The following is a 19,235-nucleotide window of genomic DNA, read 5'->3' as shown; positions in this document are numbered from 1 at the left end:
GTGCTCATGGTCGTGGCAGTAACATTTAACATTTAGTAGCAGGTATGTACCTGTATTTAGTAGCAGGTATGTACCTGTAATACAATATTTGTATTACTTTATTGGGATACACCTGTGCCATATTAGCGCTTGCTTCAAGCAGATACGGAATATTCCGTTGACTGAAGCTTCACATGTCATGGATCATGCATACGCAGGGCTCCAGACTAAAAAAATGACTTATGAGCCATTGGCTCCTTAACTGAAACATTAAGGAGCCAAATGGCTGTTTTTAGTCACCAAATCATATAATTGCTCAATTTAGATTGTTGTTCAGAAACAAGATAGAAAGCAGAAGGAAGACAGCTGATAACCCATTATTCTGAGGTTTAATAAACAGTATATATGGTTGAGAAGATCCGCAAGTTTGCATTCTATTTTCTTCTCATCAATGTTCACAACCCTTTCATAATTTATACAAATATAAGAGATACAATTTTTTATTTAGTACTGCCCTTCAGAATCTACATAAGCAAATATTTACATAAAGCATAGTATGCATATAGTAGTGTGTTGCCTTCTTGAGCATCAATGAATGTTTGCACCTTATGTAATATTTGTGTATGGATCCCTCCATTGTCTTAAGTGTCAAAAGCTGGATCTCATATATACAGCTCTGAAAAAATTTAAAAGACCACTGTAAAATGATCATGGTTTGAGTAAAATGAAAATGTTTGTTTTATACTATAAAGTACTGACAACAATTCCAAATAAATATATTGTCATTTAGAGCATGTATTTGCAGAAAATGACAACTGGTCAAAATAACAAAAAAAGCAGCAGTGTTTTCAGACCTCGAATAATGCAAAGAAAACGAGTTCATATTCATTTTAAAATGACACAATACTAATGTTTTATATATATATATATATATATATATATATATATATATATATATATATATATATATATAAGTGGTGCGGGACTTTTAATTATAAAGAAGCCTGAAATACACATGGGACTTTTAAATGTCTGTGCTCCCAGTTGTGAACACACTGACGGATGACTCGCTAAGAAAGTGACTGATTCAAACTGCTAACCTGAGCTCCTAAGTTTAAACCCTCAGTTCTTTTTGGGTGATTCATGAAAAAGACCCAGTTCAAAAGAGTAATTTGGTCACGACTCTCTCACGCTGGTTTTGTTGTTGCGTGCGATACAGCAAGCTCATCATGACAGAATGGGTGAAAAGCGGCTCGAGACACACTGGTGGTTTGTGCTCTAAAGATGTATTCAATAACTCACAAGGTGATATCTGACGAAACCACATATGAACGCACACAACCTGATCTAGTCGCCAATCAGCATCTTGAAGCATTCACTAGACATTCACATATCAGTCATCATGAATTTCCATTTCCATTCCTAAACTTTCATTAGTATTTGATGTCTATGCTTCTTCGCAGCGACTATGAGACTTTGCAACTGCAAGTCTCCTTCTCCTCCAACACATTCATACTACTCCAGTGCTCACTGCAATATTCTCTCCTCGAGCAGTGTGTTTAAGACTTGTCACCGCATTCACGGTGCTCCTGCTAGTGGCCAATCCATCTCCTAAGAGAGTCCCATGACATATTGTCCCATGACAATAAAGCAATTATTCCCCTTCACATGGCAAAGCATCATTTATCTTTGCAGGGGTATTGCACAAACAATGCTCGTCCTCGTCAGAGGGCCCATAATCAAACGTTATTTGTCTTTCGGCAATGGGTATTGCACAATAATATCACCGTTATCGAAGGGCTCAAACGCATGTTGTTTATCCTTCGGCAAAGGGTATTGCACAACAACATCGCACTTATCGTAGGGCCCAAACACAACGTTGTTCATCCTTTGGCAAATATATTGCACAGACAAAGACCGCCCTCGTGAGAGGAGTCATAATCAAATGTTATTTATCTTTTGGCAAAGGGTATAGCACAACAATGTCGCCTTTATCTTAGGGCTCAAACGCAACACTGTTATCCTCTGGCCCTTGCGAACATTATTAGTACAATATCCTTATATTGCACTAATAACGTTCACCCTTATAGAAGGGCTCAAATGCATACGTTGTTTGTCTTTCTGTAAAGGGTATTAAACAACAACATTGCCCTTGCCAAACACAACGTTGCTCATCTTTTGACAAAGATATTGCACAAGCAACGGCCGCCCTCGTCGGAGGGCTTATAATCAATTGTTAATCATTTTCAGCAAAGGGTATTGCACAAACAACGTTCACCCTTATCAAAGTGCTCAATAACAAAGCATAGTTTACCCTTCTGCAAAGATATTGCACAAACAAGGCTCACCCATTCGCAAGGGCTCAACAATTCTCATAAGCTACCTAACCTTCTGCAGGGTATGGAACAATAGTAACATGTTGTACAGTCATATACAGGCCATGTTTACATCATTCATTTATATTTCTTTCAGATTTGACCCTCACCTTCTGAAGACCTGGTTGCTATCCTGAGTTTAATTCATTGGTTTTGTATTTTATTTTGGGGGCATATGTTCAAATTAGTTTCTAATTCCTTTTGGGGTAAGCTCCGCTCCCTTTACTGTCATCGCTCCAGCCGTTTCTGATGGTTCAAGCAAGCATCGGAGCGCTGATCAGTAGGACGGTGCTTACGCCAAAGTATCTTTTCATCTGTATTAATTCCAATAATCACAAGTCTTTCTGATAGAAATGTAAGCGTAAGCGTAGTTCTAGCAGGATGATCTCGGAATTCATACTATCATGCATCTCATCCAATCACAATACAGCCTCCGCTTTATAAACCTGCTCAGCTGCCTCTCATTGTTCCACCACCCCATCAACACCAGTTTAGGTCCTGTCCTGGGCGGGGTAAGCTCCACTCCCCTGCTGTCATTGCCTCTGGCAGAATCTGACGGTTCAAGCAAGCATCGAAAATCATAAAGTACTTTGTACAGTCAACATTCTCTGTATAGTCTACTTTAAAACACTCTCTCTATAACTGCTGTTGTCATCTGTTTGTGTAAGCATATGTGTTTGGTGTGCAGCTTGTTTGACAAGGCCAACGTCAATTACGTATAAATTATGTAAATAAGTCATTTCAGACTATAAGTCACAGGATCAGATGATGAAAATATATAGTCTGCAGGGGCTGCATGCTTCACAGTAAATTTTTGGTTTTCAGCATATGAACAGTACGTGCAGACTGCATTTTTATTTAATTGCAACAAATTGCATCCTTTTAGGGTTTAATAATCACACTAGGACATATATCAATATTAAATTTGATAAACTGTCCATTTCAATGTAAAAAGAGTAACAGAGCACACCCTCATACAAGTGTGTGTTAGCATTTGAAAGCAGCCAAGTGTTAGTCAGACAACGAGCAGGGACCGAATTGAGTTGGTGCAAGGTACTACAGAAACACTGGTATCATTACATCTTTTTTATTTAAGTATCGACTTGGTACCAAAGTTACACTGGCATCATTACATCTTTTTTTATTTAGTTTTGACTTCGTACCTAAGTACCAATACATTTGACATCCCTATATACATGTTATCAATAATAACCTTGCCTCTCCTACAAGTGGTACTGTGAGTCATGTAGTATAGTTCTGGGTGGTTTCATTTCATGCAGCTTTAAAATTTCAGATAACTCAATATTATACAATTTAGTGTGGATCCAAAAGGGGGACTGATGAAGAAGAAGAAAAAATAAATAAATAATTATATATATATATATATATATATATATATATATTATATTATATTATATTATATATATATATATATATATATCAGTACTGTGCAAAAGTTTTAGGCACTTAAGATGTTTCACAAAAACAACTGTCTTAAGATGGTTATTTATATCTTCAGCTTTTGTGTGTTAACAGGAAATATGCTCTTTAGACTTCCAAACATAAATTTAGCAAATAGAATAGATTAGAATAGAAGAACAGGGAACCCTGCTTCAGATGGCATGGCCCACACAGAGCCCCCCACTGAACATCGAGTCAGTCTGGGATTACATGAAGAGACAGAAGCAATTGAGACAGACTGAATAGATAGAAGAACTGTGGTGAATTCTCTAAGAATCTTGGAACATCCTAACTGCCAAAAACCAATGAAAATGGTGTCCAGGTGTACCTAGGAGAATTGGTGCTGTTTTGAAGGCAAAGGTGGTGACACCAAATATTGATTTCATTTTTTTATGTTTACTGGACTTTGTATGACATTAATTGATCAATTAAAACTAATTATGGCATTCTTTTTGAAGAAATCCTCAATATGCAACATTTTTCACAAGTGCCTAAAATGTTTGCACAGTATTGTATGTACATGAAAGATAGATAGATGTGACAGCTCAATTATGTAATTATTTCACCTTGAAGCCAGATTGGGCCAAACATTCACATTCCTTTGTTTCACCATTAATCCCCTTCCTCTGCTAAGTACATTTCCATTGGCCTTTTGTGTGGCCTCAATACCACTGGATGTTTATCAGGAACCTCTCAGGTTACATATTCACACATTTACTGTACATAAGAAGTGGTAAAGGAATTCTCTCTCTTTTTTCTGCTTTGCTTTCCTCTGTATTGGTAGAATACATTTTGGACAATGATGATGCTTTCTTGTGGATCCTATAGTCAAATCCATTTTCTTCAGTGCACCAATATATATACATACATTTTCAAATATTGAAATAAAATAACGCAAAGGAAAAAAACTACTTTAAACTTATAATAGTTGTTGAAAAACTAACTACAAACTAGAACTAAACCGAAATTGAAAGTAAAAATGAAAGCAGTATTGATCTAAAACAAACTTGATGAAGAAACAAACATGTGAAGAAATAACCAAAATAATCAGAATTGACAGAAATGATCCAGTAGATGCCAAATTATACAAACTGACTAAATAAAAGCTGCTGAAATCTGATTGGTCAATGGCAGCCATGTTTTTCAAAATATGCAACTGTCCTCATAGACCTTGATGAAACCTTGGACAAATAAACTGCATGCAAAATTTCAAGTCGATTGGACCAACGGTTCCATAGTTAGAGCCATTTTTGTTTTTAACCATTATAGCACCACCAAGAGGCAGAGGTGCGCAATATTTGTGTTTGTCCTCAGAATGACCTCATACATAAGTGTACCAAATTTGGTGATAATATCTCAATCTGTTCAAGAGTTATAACCATTTTAGTAAAAGTGGCCACACCCATTATGAACATTTTGGCATACCGTCTGACGATAAATTACAATTTTTCAATTCCCTTAACCTTTTATTTTGGGACTCTAGAGAATGTTTCTGCACTCGTTTGGTTCCAATCGGGTGAACGGCCTATGACTAGTTCGAAAAAGTAATCTTTTAAAATAATCTCAAGTATTTATTGAACGTTTTGTTTCAAACGAATGGTGCTTAAGGCAAAGTTGTTTAGAATGAGGAGGTTTACAGCATGGTCTGAATAACGTGTTTCTTTTTTAAACACAGTGGCATATACAACAATTTACATGCATGTAAAACACAATAGCGCCTCCAGGTGGGCAATTTTTGTCAAATTTTGTACAGACCTCTTGGGCCAAGAGACAAACAGGCATACCAAGTTTAGTTCCGATCAGTCTTATTTAACCCTATATAAAAGCTGCTTTCCATGTTTTTAAAGATATGCGTCTGTGCTCATAGACCTTGATGGCACCTTGCATGCAACGGTTCCACAGTTAGAGCCATTATTAGTTTTTTAATTATAGAGCCACCAAGAGGCAAAGGTGTGCACTATGTTTTGTGTGACCTCAGCATGAGCCCATGCATACGTTTACCAAATTTGGTGATAATACCTCAATCCATTGAAAAGTTATAACCATTTTAGTAAAATGGACACGCCCACTATGAATGTTTTGGCGTACCGTTTGACGATAAATCAGAATTTCTAAATTCCTTTGATAAATTTACATATTGGGACTCTGCGGAATCATTCTGCACTGGTTTGGTTCCGATCGGGCAAATGGCCTAAGACGAGATTTTTTCAAACAATCCAAAATAGCGGGAAAACGAAGGGGCAGAGCAATATTCTGTCATGGCGTAAAATGGCGCAAGGAATCAGAGGAAAAAATAATTTTGTTTCTAGCCCTTACGGTTCAAGATTTATGGCCCAAAATATGATTTTTGTTTGTTTTGTTCACAATAGTGCCACCTAGTGTCTGAAGGATGTGTGTCTGTATGCCTGAGTAGTTCTGTTCTGAAGATACCCTTCTAAGCCATTTTGAATGGAAGACTATGGGGGTGGTTGCTAGGGCCATTTCCAAGATGATACTTAAAGACTGATTGGTAGCCCGATTGAAATAAGCCCACCCCTATGTCTCTACAACATTCTGATTGGGAGATATGATCCCTCAAAATTCATCGTCTTGTCATAGTAGGAAACAATTGTTTTCATGGGCAAGAGCCTTGCCATAGTATGCCTATGGGCACTTTTGGGCTGGTTTTAAGGCAGCATTTTACAGTTTTCGGACGCAGCCATATAGAAATGACACGAGACAGAAACAGGGATAATGGAAAAATAAACACATAATATAATTCCAGACATATGTAAACATATCCCTAAAACAATATGACGGTTAATCATGTCTGGCAACTTGACAAATATGTTTAAAATATTTCTAGGATATGTAAAAATTAAGGTGATATTTGATTATCTATAATCATTTTGGAAATCACAGATTTATTTGCAAACTGCTATTATAAAAGTCAGAAGAAATTGTCAGTATACCACATTTCTTCAAATAAATTTATATGCATTCATATACTCATTAAAGCCTTAGACTTAAAAGGATTTAAATAGTTTTACAGCTTTCATAAGTCAGATAAATGGCTGATAATTTTAAATTTGCTGTTAGCCCCCCATTCATCATAAATCCATGAAATTTAGTATGATTCCTCAGAATGTCCTGTTTTCCAAATTTACATAGTTTTGTGAAGTTTGGCATTTGTGCACACAAGATACAGGAATATTAGTCATAATGGGCCACACTAGTCAAATATATCGGATTGTATCTTCTAGCCAATTTAATGGGTCAAAATTCTTTTGATAACTTTTTGTGGCCGATTCTCACAAAACTTGGTACACAGCCTCATTCTGACACTGTGTATAAATATTTCAAATTTTGTAATGCCTGGCCATTCAGATTTGATGTTATTAGCTGCTAAATGGCTGTTTATTTTTTCCAAATGATATATGAGTGATATGTTAGCCTTTGTGCCATAGAAGATGCAAATCAATCTTCAACATCATTGATCATACAGCTGCGGAGTTATGAGCGTTTTTCAGTTGTAGTGCCCCCTATAAGCGGAATTTGACACGACTTTGCGTGCCGCCTCAGAATGTCGTGTTGTCTATAAGTATCTAGTTTCGCTACGTTTGGACTTTTATTTTGGTAGATATAGGTAAATTTCTATTACATGGACGAAGCCTGACCAGTTCATTGGCTTATATCTTTGTAACGCTTTGACAAAATAAAATTATTTTGATAACTTTTTGACAGGAGGTTCCATAGATGATGCATACTAAATTTCGTGTGAATCGGGCATATGGCTTTGGAGGAGTTCAAAAAAGTAAATTTTCCAGAAAATTCAAAATGGCATAAAATTTGTATAGATGGAAATGAAATCGGAGATATATGTTTTGTAGACATTGACTCAAAGATTCAGAGGAAAAAAATAATTTTGAATCTAGCCCTTATGGTTCCAGAGTTATGACCACAAATGTAAAGGTGCTTATTATAAAGCAACATAGTTTGTCCAGTACGTGGCGCTGTTCTGAAACTGCTCAGGTAGTATCTGGGGATGATGGTTATCATGCAGGAAAGCGTTCAAGAGTTATAAACTAAAATAGCCATTTTTCTATCTCCTGACCAGTAGGGGGCAGTGCGCCAAAACGCTGCAGGGCCTCAGGGCCTAATGGAGATGACACGTACCAAGTTTCATCCCAATCCCTCAAAGCGTTGCGGAGATACAGCCTCACGTCAAATTCGTTGAAGTGCCATTCGAAAATGGTATGGTTTATCAAAATTCTGTGAATAACTTTTTGTCGTGAGTGCCTCTAGATGATGCAGGCCAATTTTCGTGCAAATCGGACAAACGACCAAAAAAGTAGGTTTTTCAGAAAATTGAAAAAGCCAAGGAATCAGAGGAAAAAAGAATTTCGTTTCTAGGACTCATGGTTCAAAAGTTATTAATATAAACGTGAGTGCAAATTTGTGCAGTTGGTGGCGCTAGAGGGTTTGAGGTAGAGATGCCAAATTTGCTGTGGTTACAGAGCAGACTGTCCTCTATCTGTGTGCCAAATTTCGGGGCTTGACCCCTAATAAGAAAACTAACGAAAACAATAGGGGTCTTTCACCCCTCGGAGCTTGACCCCTAATAATAAGAAAATTGGAACAAATACAATAGGGTTCCTGCACCTTCGGTGCTTGGAGCCCTAAAAAGTAACAACCTTGAGACTGAGCTCACAGAAAGATGAAATACAGTAAATAAGGAAGCGTATAAATATAGCACAGAATCTGCCTATAATGTCCAACCTGGTGCGCAGTACATCTTGGATATGCCGTCAGGGTCACATGACTCGTCTACGTCACTCCAGCTTGAAAAATATGTTAACTCCACATGGCCTGCGAGAGAGAGAGAGAGAGAGAGAGAGAGAGACATATAAATCACAACAAATAAATCACATTAATAATAATATACTGTCTTAAGGCTCTTTAAATATGACTTTATAATATTATTAAAGGAACAGTTGCTAGACTAGATTAGACTAGAGAAAACACAAAAATTCTGTCATCATTCACTCACCCTCTATATATTCCAAACCTGTATGACTTTCTTCTGTGAAACACAAAAGGAGACATTTTGAAGAAAATGTTGGCTGCTCTCTTCCACATAATGAATGTGAATGAAGACTGTGGCTGTAAAGCTCCAAAAGAATCCTTCCAGTAGTCCATCAGCTTGTGCCTTATATTTAAATCCGTCTAAAGCCATGCAATAGCTCTGTGGGAGAACAAACCTTTTGTAACCCAGATGAACCGATTCATTAAAAAAATCTGATTTAAATATGAATGAGTGGTTTTCAATTCTCGATTACAGTGGTTAACAGCCCACTGGAGGGAAGATTTCCATGAATAACTTAAATTTTGGTCTGTTCCCCACACAAAGCTGTCACATGACTTTAGAAATCTTGGAATATTGTGCACAAATCATGATTTTTTTTGTTTTTGTTTTTTTTTAAACAGTCCCAGTTCTCATTCACTTTCATTATATGCAAAAGATATTCTTCAAAAACCCAGCTTTTGTGTTGGGTTTAGAATGAGGGCAAGTAAATAATGACAGAATTTTCATTTTTGGGTGAACTTTTCCTATAAAGACAAATAAGATTGCATTTCTTTCAGATGTGGGAAAACAATACATTTGTAAAGTTAGCTTGTAGTGTGAACTAGTCTTTTTCGTTACGTATATAAAGATCTGATGAAATGATTTAATAAATGCCATTTTTTTTCTTGTTTTTACATATTCCCTTTTGAAACAGTATGTTCTGGCAGGACTATCAAAGGGCATGACCTGTTTTTAAAATTGCCAATAGCCAAGAGTTTACATCACAGCCCAACAGTAAACACACCATATTTAGCGCTTATGATGTACTGAACACGAGATGAATGTCATTGAATTCGCATTAAAAAATATTTAATGCAGAAAAAAAATACTTCCAAGGTTTCTTCAATTTCTCTCAGTTTTACATGAAGCCCTTCCGACTGATAGATACGTCCACTGCCACGCACATGGACATTTGCATATTGCGATTAGGGATGCGAAAATGACAATTTCAAAACCGACTAGACTAGTTATGTCGACGGTTAGTCGACTAGTCGGTCAATAAAGCCCTGTATAATTAGGTTGGAGTAATTTCCACAAGACACCAATCAGACACGTTTCTTAATAATAGGCTATAGACGCTAAGCACATCACCTCAATAGGATAACAGATAGGCTATTCAAAAAATAAATACACTTAATAACTATAACCTTTGTGTGAACAAAACTGTCAAAGTCATCAAAACAGAGACTTCTGGATTATGTATGAAACAATGTGAACATTGCTCCAAGCCGAAAAGTGTGATAGTAAAATACTGTTGTGGCACTTTGTTTGCTGTTGCATTTTTCCACCCTTAAATGTGCACTTAGCGATTCCTGAGAAACACTCAGGAACTCAACTGCCAAAACAAACACACCCCTCCATTTAGTGCTCCTTTGGAAGCTCCGCCTCCCAAATTCAGTAAGTTGCTGCTGCTAAGATTACTTGCAGAGAAGATGAGACGGTTTTACGCACACCAGCTCCAGACACTCACAACTCTCCTGCTACTAAATCTAACATCACAACAACAGCATATATGGGCTCTGTGAAACATAGAAACATTTATGTTACCCACCTATCGAGAAGAAAAAGAGCAACTTCTGCATCCGTCTTCAAGCCTTTTACCTCTCGGAGGTCTCTCCACCTCTGAAAAGCCTTGCCTATTTTGACGCGGCTCCTAGCCCTCGATTATCATAATCCTTTTTTAGTTTATATTTGTCTGACCTTTTTCTCTTGGTCTGTTTCTCAGCCATTTGCCCTCCTTGGAGTTTAGAAAGTTTGCATCAGCCAGATTTGCCATTGTTCTTCTAATGAATTTCCCTCTCGCTCTGCCCCCACCCCCCATCCTGTGCATATGCAAGAATCACCCCCTGTTGCTGATTGGCTGGAGTAGTGTTGTGCTGATCGGTCCGATCCACTTTGTTTTTGTCCCATTTATAGAGCCAGGGCTGTGTACAAATTAGAGCCCGACCGATTACTGATATGGTGGCAGATATATTTCAATTTTGAGCTAGAATGAAAACAGACCTTTTTATGTGGATTTTTCACCGATTTTGCACCGATATGACTATGCAAAAGCACTCAGAAGGCTGCTTTCTTAAATACTTTTATCAAAGAACATTTGACATTATTATTATTATACATTGTCAACAAATTCTTGAAATGAACACTGAGAAAATAAAGAATAAATAAAAATACAAATACTTTAAAAATACAATAAATAAATATCAGTACTGTATGTTCAGTATCAGTCAATTGCTGACCATTAAAATAAAGAATAAATAAAAACAAATAGCTAAATAAACATCAGTACTTTTTAGTATCAGTCAAATGCTGACCGTTTAAATAAAGAATAAAAATAAATAGATAACTAAATAAACATCAGTGCTGTTTAGTATCAGTCAAATGCTGACCATTAAAATAAAGAATAAATAAAAATAAAATAAATAGATAAATAAACATCAGTACTGTTTAGTATCAGTCAAATGCTGACTATATTAATACTGCCAAGTCAAGATAAAAGGCAGCAGCGGTGTTACACCATATTCTGCTATACAAGTTCAAAAGTGAAAACTTTCAACGGTGGACTTCTAAATATTGCATTTTATAAATGCAACGATTGGAATTGTTTGGTTCAAGGGGGTACACCAAACTGTGAATCATAAACAAAACAGTTTGGTGAATAAATTTTCACACATTAGCTTCCACTCAGCTGACAACAATGAAAGTAGCTACGTGATTAACTAGTTAGCTATAAGCTCATTGTCACGGAGAGTAAAAGACGGACGTTGTTTATTTTACTTTCCAGCATTGTGTCTCACCAACTAGGTAACAACGTAGCGTGAAATCAACACTCAACAGACACAATTAACCACCGTACCATTGTCTGCTGAGCTGCAAAAAGATGCTCTGATGTTTACCTTTCAATCTGCTACATTACTTACTGCACTGACAAACTATAGCTGGCTAACAGCAAACAGACATAAGTGACATGGTTGTCAGGGACAAGGTTAATGTTATATTAGCTATATTGAAAAGGGAAAATGATGGGGTCATTGTTTATTAAGTTTCCAGTATGTATTTCACAAACTAGTTAACAACTTACCGAGACACCGCTCAACTCCGCCCTGTCTGCAAAGCCACCGTCAGCACAGTCAGCTCTGTAAACAATGGAGTCAGAGCGCGCTCTGCTGGACAAACTACACTATGACACCAATTCTAAAGCATTGTTTTCTGCATTATATGTTCTGACAAAAAGTTTTCATATCGACGCATATCGGTAAAATATACGCCAATACCGACATATCGGTGAAAGGCTAATATCGGCCGGGCACTAGTACAAATACTAGATTTTTTTCAGCCCACCCACAGAACGGATAGCTAGCAGACTGTGAGGAGATATTTGCAGAATTTGACAAAAAGTGTATTGGATTAGAATTACTGAGTGCACCTTTAAATGCATGTTTTGCCAACACCTTTTGTTGCTCGTGTCTTCATTACATAACGAGTAAAATTCATAACTTTGAATATAAATGAAGTAAAACAATAGAACTATATATAGCTGCAAGCAGCGATGACGGGCCCAAGCACCATGGGTCCATTTCCACTCTGTGGCTTTCGGAAAACAATGCATGATGGACACAGCAACAACTCAACATTAATCTAAACTTGGACCCTAATCATACAATGTGTAATAGATATATGCCACCATTCCAGTTTGACTACAACTTCAATGTTATTGAATCCGTTGCTATGACAACACTATTAAAGCTATCAAGCATACCTTCAAAATTTTCCATCAGCACTGTCTAAACTATTTTGAAGCAATTTGGGTAAATGTAAGAGGACTATTTCAAAGTCTGTTGTAAGTGCCACAATTCCTGCTGCCAGTTGGTGGTGCTATGACCGTGACCCACAATAGCCACATCCATGTGATTAGCCCCCAAGAAAAAAAACGTAAAACTCAATTTTGGTCTAAATCACACAATGCACGCTGAAGATATGAGACACTTCCCGTTTCCCTATTTTTGCCATTAATTTAGTGAATTGCCATGACAACACCGTTCATTATTTAAAAATCGGTATTCAGAGAATCTATCAATCATCTATCTATAAATTTTTAATTGTCATTTTACATTTTTTCTAACCGAATAATTTGACATTTTTGCTATGATTTAATATATTTATTGAAAAAATTTAGATCTAAAGATCATATTGTAACGAAGTTAACATTTTTATTTATCCATAAAACGGCTTTCAATTAAATTAACAAATGTAATTAAGGGAATTAAATGTTAAGATAGTCTAAGTAGATTTTAATATGAGCACAGAAGTCATTTAGGCTTGTAATTTCATTGCAATTCTATTGTTGCATTTTTTTTTCTGTTCACTGTCAAAATAAATGAAGTACATTAACTTTGAGTCTGCATTCGTTATTCATATGCACAACTGTTTAAATAGCCTCTAAATTAATGTTGGGCGAATACTGCATGTTCGCCCATAGAATAAATATTCAAAGCATAAATTACCAACTGGTTACCAACAAACAACTATTTGCCATGGTTCTGTGCATTTGTGCCGGCTCATACTGTTGTTTGTTTTTCTCTCTCCCTCGTGTCTCACGGGTGGAGCCGGCACGTGATCAGCGTTTCCATGGGAATGGTGATCGATGTCGGGGAGATGCTGATCACATCAATGATTTACTTGCCCATTACCATCTGCTTCACTCTGACTGCACTCCCTACTTATTCCTTGCGTGTCACCTCATTATTTGCCCGTTTATTGTTCACTGTCATGTTAACTGTGCTCTCTTGTGTAGTTGGAGCATGCTCGTGTGTCTGTTGGTTGCCCCTCTGTAGAGGTGTGATTACCTTCCTGCTTGCCGTCACCCTCGCCAGTTCTGTGCCCAGTTCATGTGGAGGAGGATTCCTCGGTCTCTGCCCGCGTCTCGGGGACTATATCATCTGGGCTTTGCTTTGCAACACACCAGCTTCAACAGACTCTCTTCGGATTGTTCCTGACTTCCACAAAGCACACACTTATCATACGAACACACCCTTCAACAGCCCATTGCGGCTCGCTGGATTTCATCCTTCTGCAGCCGGGCCAGGTGTGCCTTATCTTGACACTGAGAACGTTTTTAATAAAACCATTGAAGCGTCATCTCTGCTTTTGGGTCCTTTGTTCCCCCCGTGAAACTACTGAACCACGACCTTGCCACAACGTCGTCATGATGGACTGGCACCGCTCCAAAGTTACGTTGTGGCAATGAATACAGAAATTTCACCTTTCCTGTTGTCACAACATAATCATTTACATTGCCACAACTAAAGTTTGGTCATCAAATTAGGGTGTAGTTAGGAAATGGCCATGTAATTTGGCTAGCTGGAATTACAAAATGGCTGAATTTACTGCTGCTTTTCTCAAATTTTGCAATGCAATTTGCTGGATTTTTTTGGGTTGTTTTGCAGTGAAAACTCACAAATCATCATTATATACATCTGTAATTGTTTTAATTACATTTTAAATGCAATTACATGTAAATATTTTAGTGCATAATAACTAAATATGCAGTTAGCAATCAAAAATAAATAAATGCACACAAAAATAGCATCCATTTAAGTGAAAGCTGTGGGCATTGAAAGATCCTTAATTATTTTTGTATTATAATTTTCTGCCTCAGAGAATGCAATAAAACGTATCCAAGTTTAAAAAAGATGTACAATAAATCAAAGTTAAAAACACAAATGAGGATTCAATAATTAGGCCTGTTGCCATTATTACATTGTCTTTAGGGTTAGGGGGTTATTAGGCATGTTATGCCAGCAGAGAAGGCTTTGCTGGCCCTGAGAATTCGCCACTGCAAACAAATACGAAAATATGAAACGTTCATATATTTGAGCATTTATGTACACATTTAAATTCCACAAGTGTTTAAAAAAACATGATACATATATGAAAATTGTCATTTTTGTCATATTCTGTATATTGCATATATCTTCTGTATATAATTGACATTTTCATTTCAGTAAAAACATTTATGAACACTTCCAGCATACAAGTGTTCATCATATATTGCCATTTTCAGATTCGTAGCCTAGGGGAGCGCGGGGCACAAACTAACGCAGAGTTAGTTGTCACACACGTGGTTTAAACGTTTCCACACATGCTGGTGAGACGAAACTTCATTTGTTTACCTGTTGCCATATCAACACTGTGCAGATAAAAAAATGGCGGAAAAATTCAAAAGTTCATTTCAAGGTAGCAAAAGTAAACATTCGCATGAGTCAATTTTCATCTCTGTTTTTACTGTTTATTTAAAATAAGGCAAACTTGGTATAATTTTAATCTCCAATCTTTTAGCTAACATCTTACAGTCTTTTAATTCTCAGATCGCAAGCAGAAGTGACCAGCCAGGTTTAAATCCCAGTTACGCCGACGGGGCACACTGTAACACTGCGTAACAATGTGCCCCAATTCCAAAAACTATATGCAGTTCCATGCAGTCAGATATGTAATTTACATAATTCCCCTTAATGCGTTTGTGTGTGTGAGTTTTGTCATTAATCCATGCATTATTTCGGTCAATGCTGTGGCTTTGTTGTGTATTTATTGTCAAGTGTCAAAATTATTGTAAAGTTAATAAATGGATTTTATTGACATGAAAATGTAGTTTATCTTCTAGGCTTTTTAATTAGATATAGTTGTTAGAGGGGGGTTTTAAGCTGGGATTCCCATAATAACATAATACATTTGAGAACTTCATCTCTATGTGTACTATTGTCAGTCACGAGATACTGTACGTCAGTGAAGTACATAAATCAGCGGTGATAAAAAAGAGTCCGACTGAGTGGTCTAATGGTAATTAATTTGCCTATTGCATAAGAGGTTAAAGGTTCTAATCGTCCATATAAAACTATATGTTTTAATTAACAAAGATTGCATCCGCACCTCAGTTGATGTATATATTGAGTGGGGACACATTTGTTTGCATTTTTCTATGGGATTCGACTGGAAAAGAGCTCAAACTCAAACGCGGGGTTAGTTGTCACACACGTAAACGTTTTCACACAACAGCGGGAATTTCCGCGAGAGCACCGGTGAACAAGATGGCACAGCTCATGAACACCACCAATCAAAACATACACAGATCAGATGAAACTGGAGATGTTTCACACATGAAATGAGAAATATAATTAACTGAAGAACGTAGTTACACATACTTCATATACATAATGTATGAAAGAGGGATCCATTCTAGAGACATCACGAAAAACCTTCTCAGTGTTATTTTGGGAATCATTCAACAATGGAGCTTGGATGCCCTCTATTGGACATTTCTTGTAATTGCCACTCAGAGTGGCAATTACAACACACTGGGTTAGACATGGGTTTTCTAGTATTTTTACATTTCAGTTGATATTTTTATTATATTTTATTTATATAAAAATTAAGACATATGTTTATTAACCATAAACTTTAAAAACCAAGCATGCCAAATACCTCAAAACATGTGAATATGCACAAAAAGAAATGATGACATTTAATGCATTGCCATGGCAACAGTATTTAAGATATCAAGAATCCCTTCAGAATTTTAAATGTCTTGATATTAATCTAAATTTTTTTGAAGCAATTCAGGTTAACATAATAGGGATATTTCAAAGTCTGTTAAAAGTGACACACTTCCTCCTGCCAGCTGGTGGCGCTATGAACGTGACCCACAATAGTCACATCAATATGATCCAGGGCTCGACAATAAGGACTGCCCAATTGTCCGGGGCCAGTGTGAGAGAGATTCGGGCCAGTTGCTAGAATTGTCACTTGCCCGATCGGGCCAGTGCTGCATTTACAACATTAGTGCAAGAAAACAACAAGCGAGAGAGCACAACAATTACACTGAGTGAACCAAGTATTCTAACCGACAAGCGAGCGTGATTCTATTTAGCTCACAAAGATGCGCGAGCATATAATATACTGGACGTGCCAAGGCACAGTCGCGTGCAGACAAGGAGCGCACTCTCCTAGCACTGTCCTCACTCTTTTCCAAGTGTCTTAGCAACAGCTATTACCAATGTGTAGAAAATAGAAGGGAAAAAAACCTACTTAATGAATTTCATAGAGGGATTGCACGTCTTGTGCAACATTTTAAGTATCCCCGCACATTCCGTGTTCACAATGCACGAAATCCCCACATTTTTCATTTTTACATGTTAGTGAAAAGCAGTAATCCACACATTGGAACACAAGAAATCAACAGTTTCTTTCTATAGGACTGAAAATCCATGTCTCTCCGTGCATATGTCTCATCATCATCTCTCTCCGTGCAGCGTAGACTGATGCATGAATGCATGTGCTCTCGTAAAGGTACAGAGCGCAATTTTATTCCCACTGTAAAAAAAAGCAAATTTTCTCTCATTAATTCGCCTTTAGAGATGAAGCGCCGAATGAAACGTAATAAACTTTGTTAAACCCCAGTTATACATGTGCCTGGAAATCACGAGCTGCTCAGTATCCAAAATGTAAGTGTAGATTTAATTAGGTTAGTTTAAAAATGTAAACATTAATTCGACATTATAATGGCATTTGATATGAAAAGAAGCAAGATCACTATGGCTATTAGGCTATTATTATCAGAGCTGTTTAGTTGCAGGGTGAAGATGAATATTCAAAACAGTCTACTTCATATCATCCTCATGAAACACCAGTTACATGTCTCATTTCTGGAGCGTACAGGTATTTTTGTTTTTGTGCTTTGTGCATCAGTCTGTGTTGGTCGTTAGGTCGTCTGATTTCATGTTATATACATATTTTTAATTCACAGATTAGGCCTAATATCTCCCTAATGTATATTACATGTCACAACTGTTTTGGTAGCAAGTCTCTTCTCAGGTATTCATGTTTATTACATTCAGCCAATAATCAAATCTTTAACTTAGTGATTAAATCTTTGATCCTGTGTGTGAATACACTACACATGGCCAAAAGTTGCATGACAGCATGACTAAACGGGTGACCGAAAACACATCATCTGCACAACAGAACTCTTCACTTAAAAACTCATGTGTAAATGGCAGGACGGCAGGAGGTTAATATGATGTATTTATGAATTTATTTCTGTAAAGCACTTATATGGGATTATATAAGGCATAAATCTTATCTTGCCAATTATAAATGTGATTCAGTTTGGGGGGGCATTGTCTTAAAAACATAATATATGTAAAAAAAATAATTATCTTTGGACACATTTTTAAAGCTATGATGGTAAAAACAGCTATTTATCATTTTTGTGTTGGGGCCAGTGAAAATTCTGGCAGGGCCAGTAAAAATCTGAAGCACTGGCCGACCGGGCCAGTAGAAAAATTCCTTAGTGTTGAGCCCTGTGATCAGCCTGCAAGGACAAACATTTGGCTCAATTTTGATGTTTTTAATTTTCTGCATGCAGAAGATATGAGACATTTCCTTATTCCATTTTTTTTTATGTTATTTTATTGCTTCGCCATGGCAACACCGTTCGATATATCAAAAATCTCTTCGCAATTTAGCATCAACAAACTGACCAAATGCAACTTCAAAAGGTACACTTTTCCAAAGTATTTAATTCCTGTTTACCGGAAACGTTTCTATTAGATAAAGGTGCGCGAGTCATGTTAATTAAGAATATTGACGTTGCTGATGGGCTTGTAAATGGTGTCTGTGGTACTATAACAGACATGGCCCTTAATACAAACAACACAATTGTGAATGTAGTATTTGTTCAGTTTGGTGATGATAAAATTGGGAATACCACTAGAAAGCGTATACACCACCTAGAAACATCATGAATTCCATTCCAATTACTTTAGAGGAAGAGCGACTTAACAGCAAGGGTGGATTGCATAAGCAGTTACCATTAAAGTTGGCAAGTGCTTGCACAGTACACAAAGTGCAAGGATTAACCGTCAATGAAGCAGTCATATCACTAAATATATTTGCAGCTGGACAGGCATATGTTGCTTTAAGTCGAGTCAAGACTTTAAGTGGGTTGATCATTCAAGATTTTGCTGATAAAGCAATTTATTGCAAAAACAACATTTAAGAATGTATCAACACAATGCCACAGTTTGAACTTTATAATATTTCACCACATAACACCAACAAATCTTTTTCAATTTTCCTAATGAATGTTCAGGATTTACACTGCCATTTGCTAGATTTAACGGCTTCAATCCAATCCTATAATTATAGCTGTATAGCTGTAACAGAGACATGGCTGCCTGCAAACAAATTAATCCACTTGCATTGAAGGCTACCACTTTCACAGTGCTCCATGTTGTTTTTTTTTTTTGTTTTTTTTATTT

General features: G+C 36.8%; 1 protein-coding gene across 6 annotated transcripts in view; it reads right to left on the bottom strand.

Annotated features, from left to right (window-relative positions):
* Positions 1 to 19,235, bottom strand: part of rps6kc1 (ribosomal protein S6 kinase polypeptide 1) — a 173,293-nt gene that overhangs the window by 40,510 nt on the left and 113,548 nt on the right. For 5 of the 6 annotated variants that reach the window (XM_051654727.1, XM_051654728.1, XM_051654733.1 and 2 more), the window contains one exon: positions 8,574 to 8,663. In XM_051654727.1, the coding sequence (XP_051510687.1) occupies positions 8,574 to 8,663 (90 nt within the window). Of the gene's footprint in view, positions 1 to 8,573; positions 8,664 to 8,718; positions 9,040 to 19,235 lie in introns of those variants that run through there. The other variant, XM_051654730.1, reaches the window with a different exon arrangement.

Source organism: Myxocyprinus asiaticus, chromosome 25 (genome assembly GCF_019703515.2).
Source record: "Myxocyprinus asiaticus isolate MX2 ecotype Aquarium Trade chromosome 25, UBuf_Myxa_2, whole genome shotgun sequence".
Taxonomy (NCBI): Eukaryota; Metazoa; Chordata; class Actinopteri; order Cypriniformes; family Catostomidae; genus Myxocyprinus; species Myxocyprinus asiaticus.
This window is presented reverse-complemented; position numbering and strand designations above follow the sequence as displayed.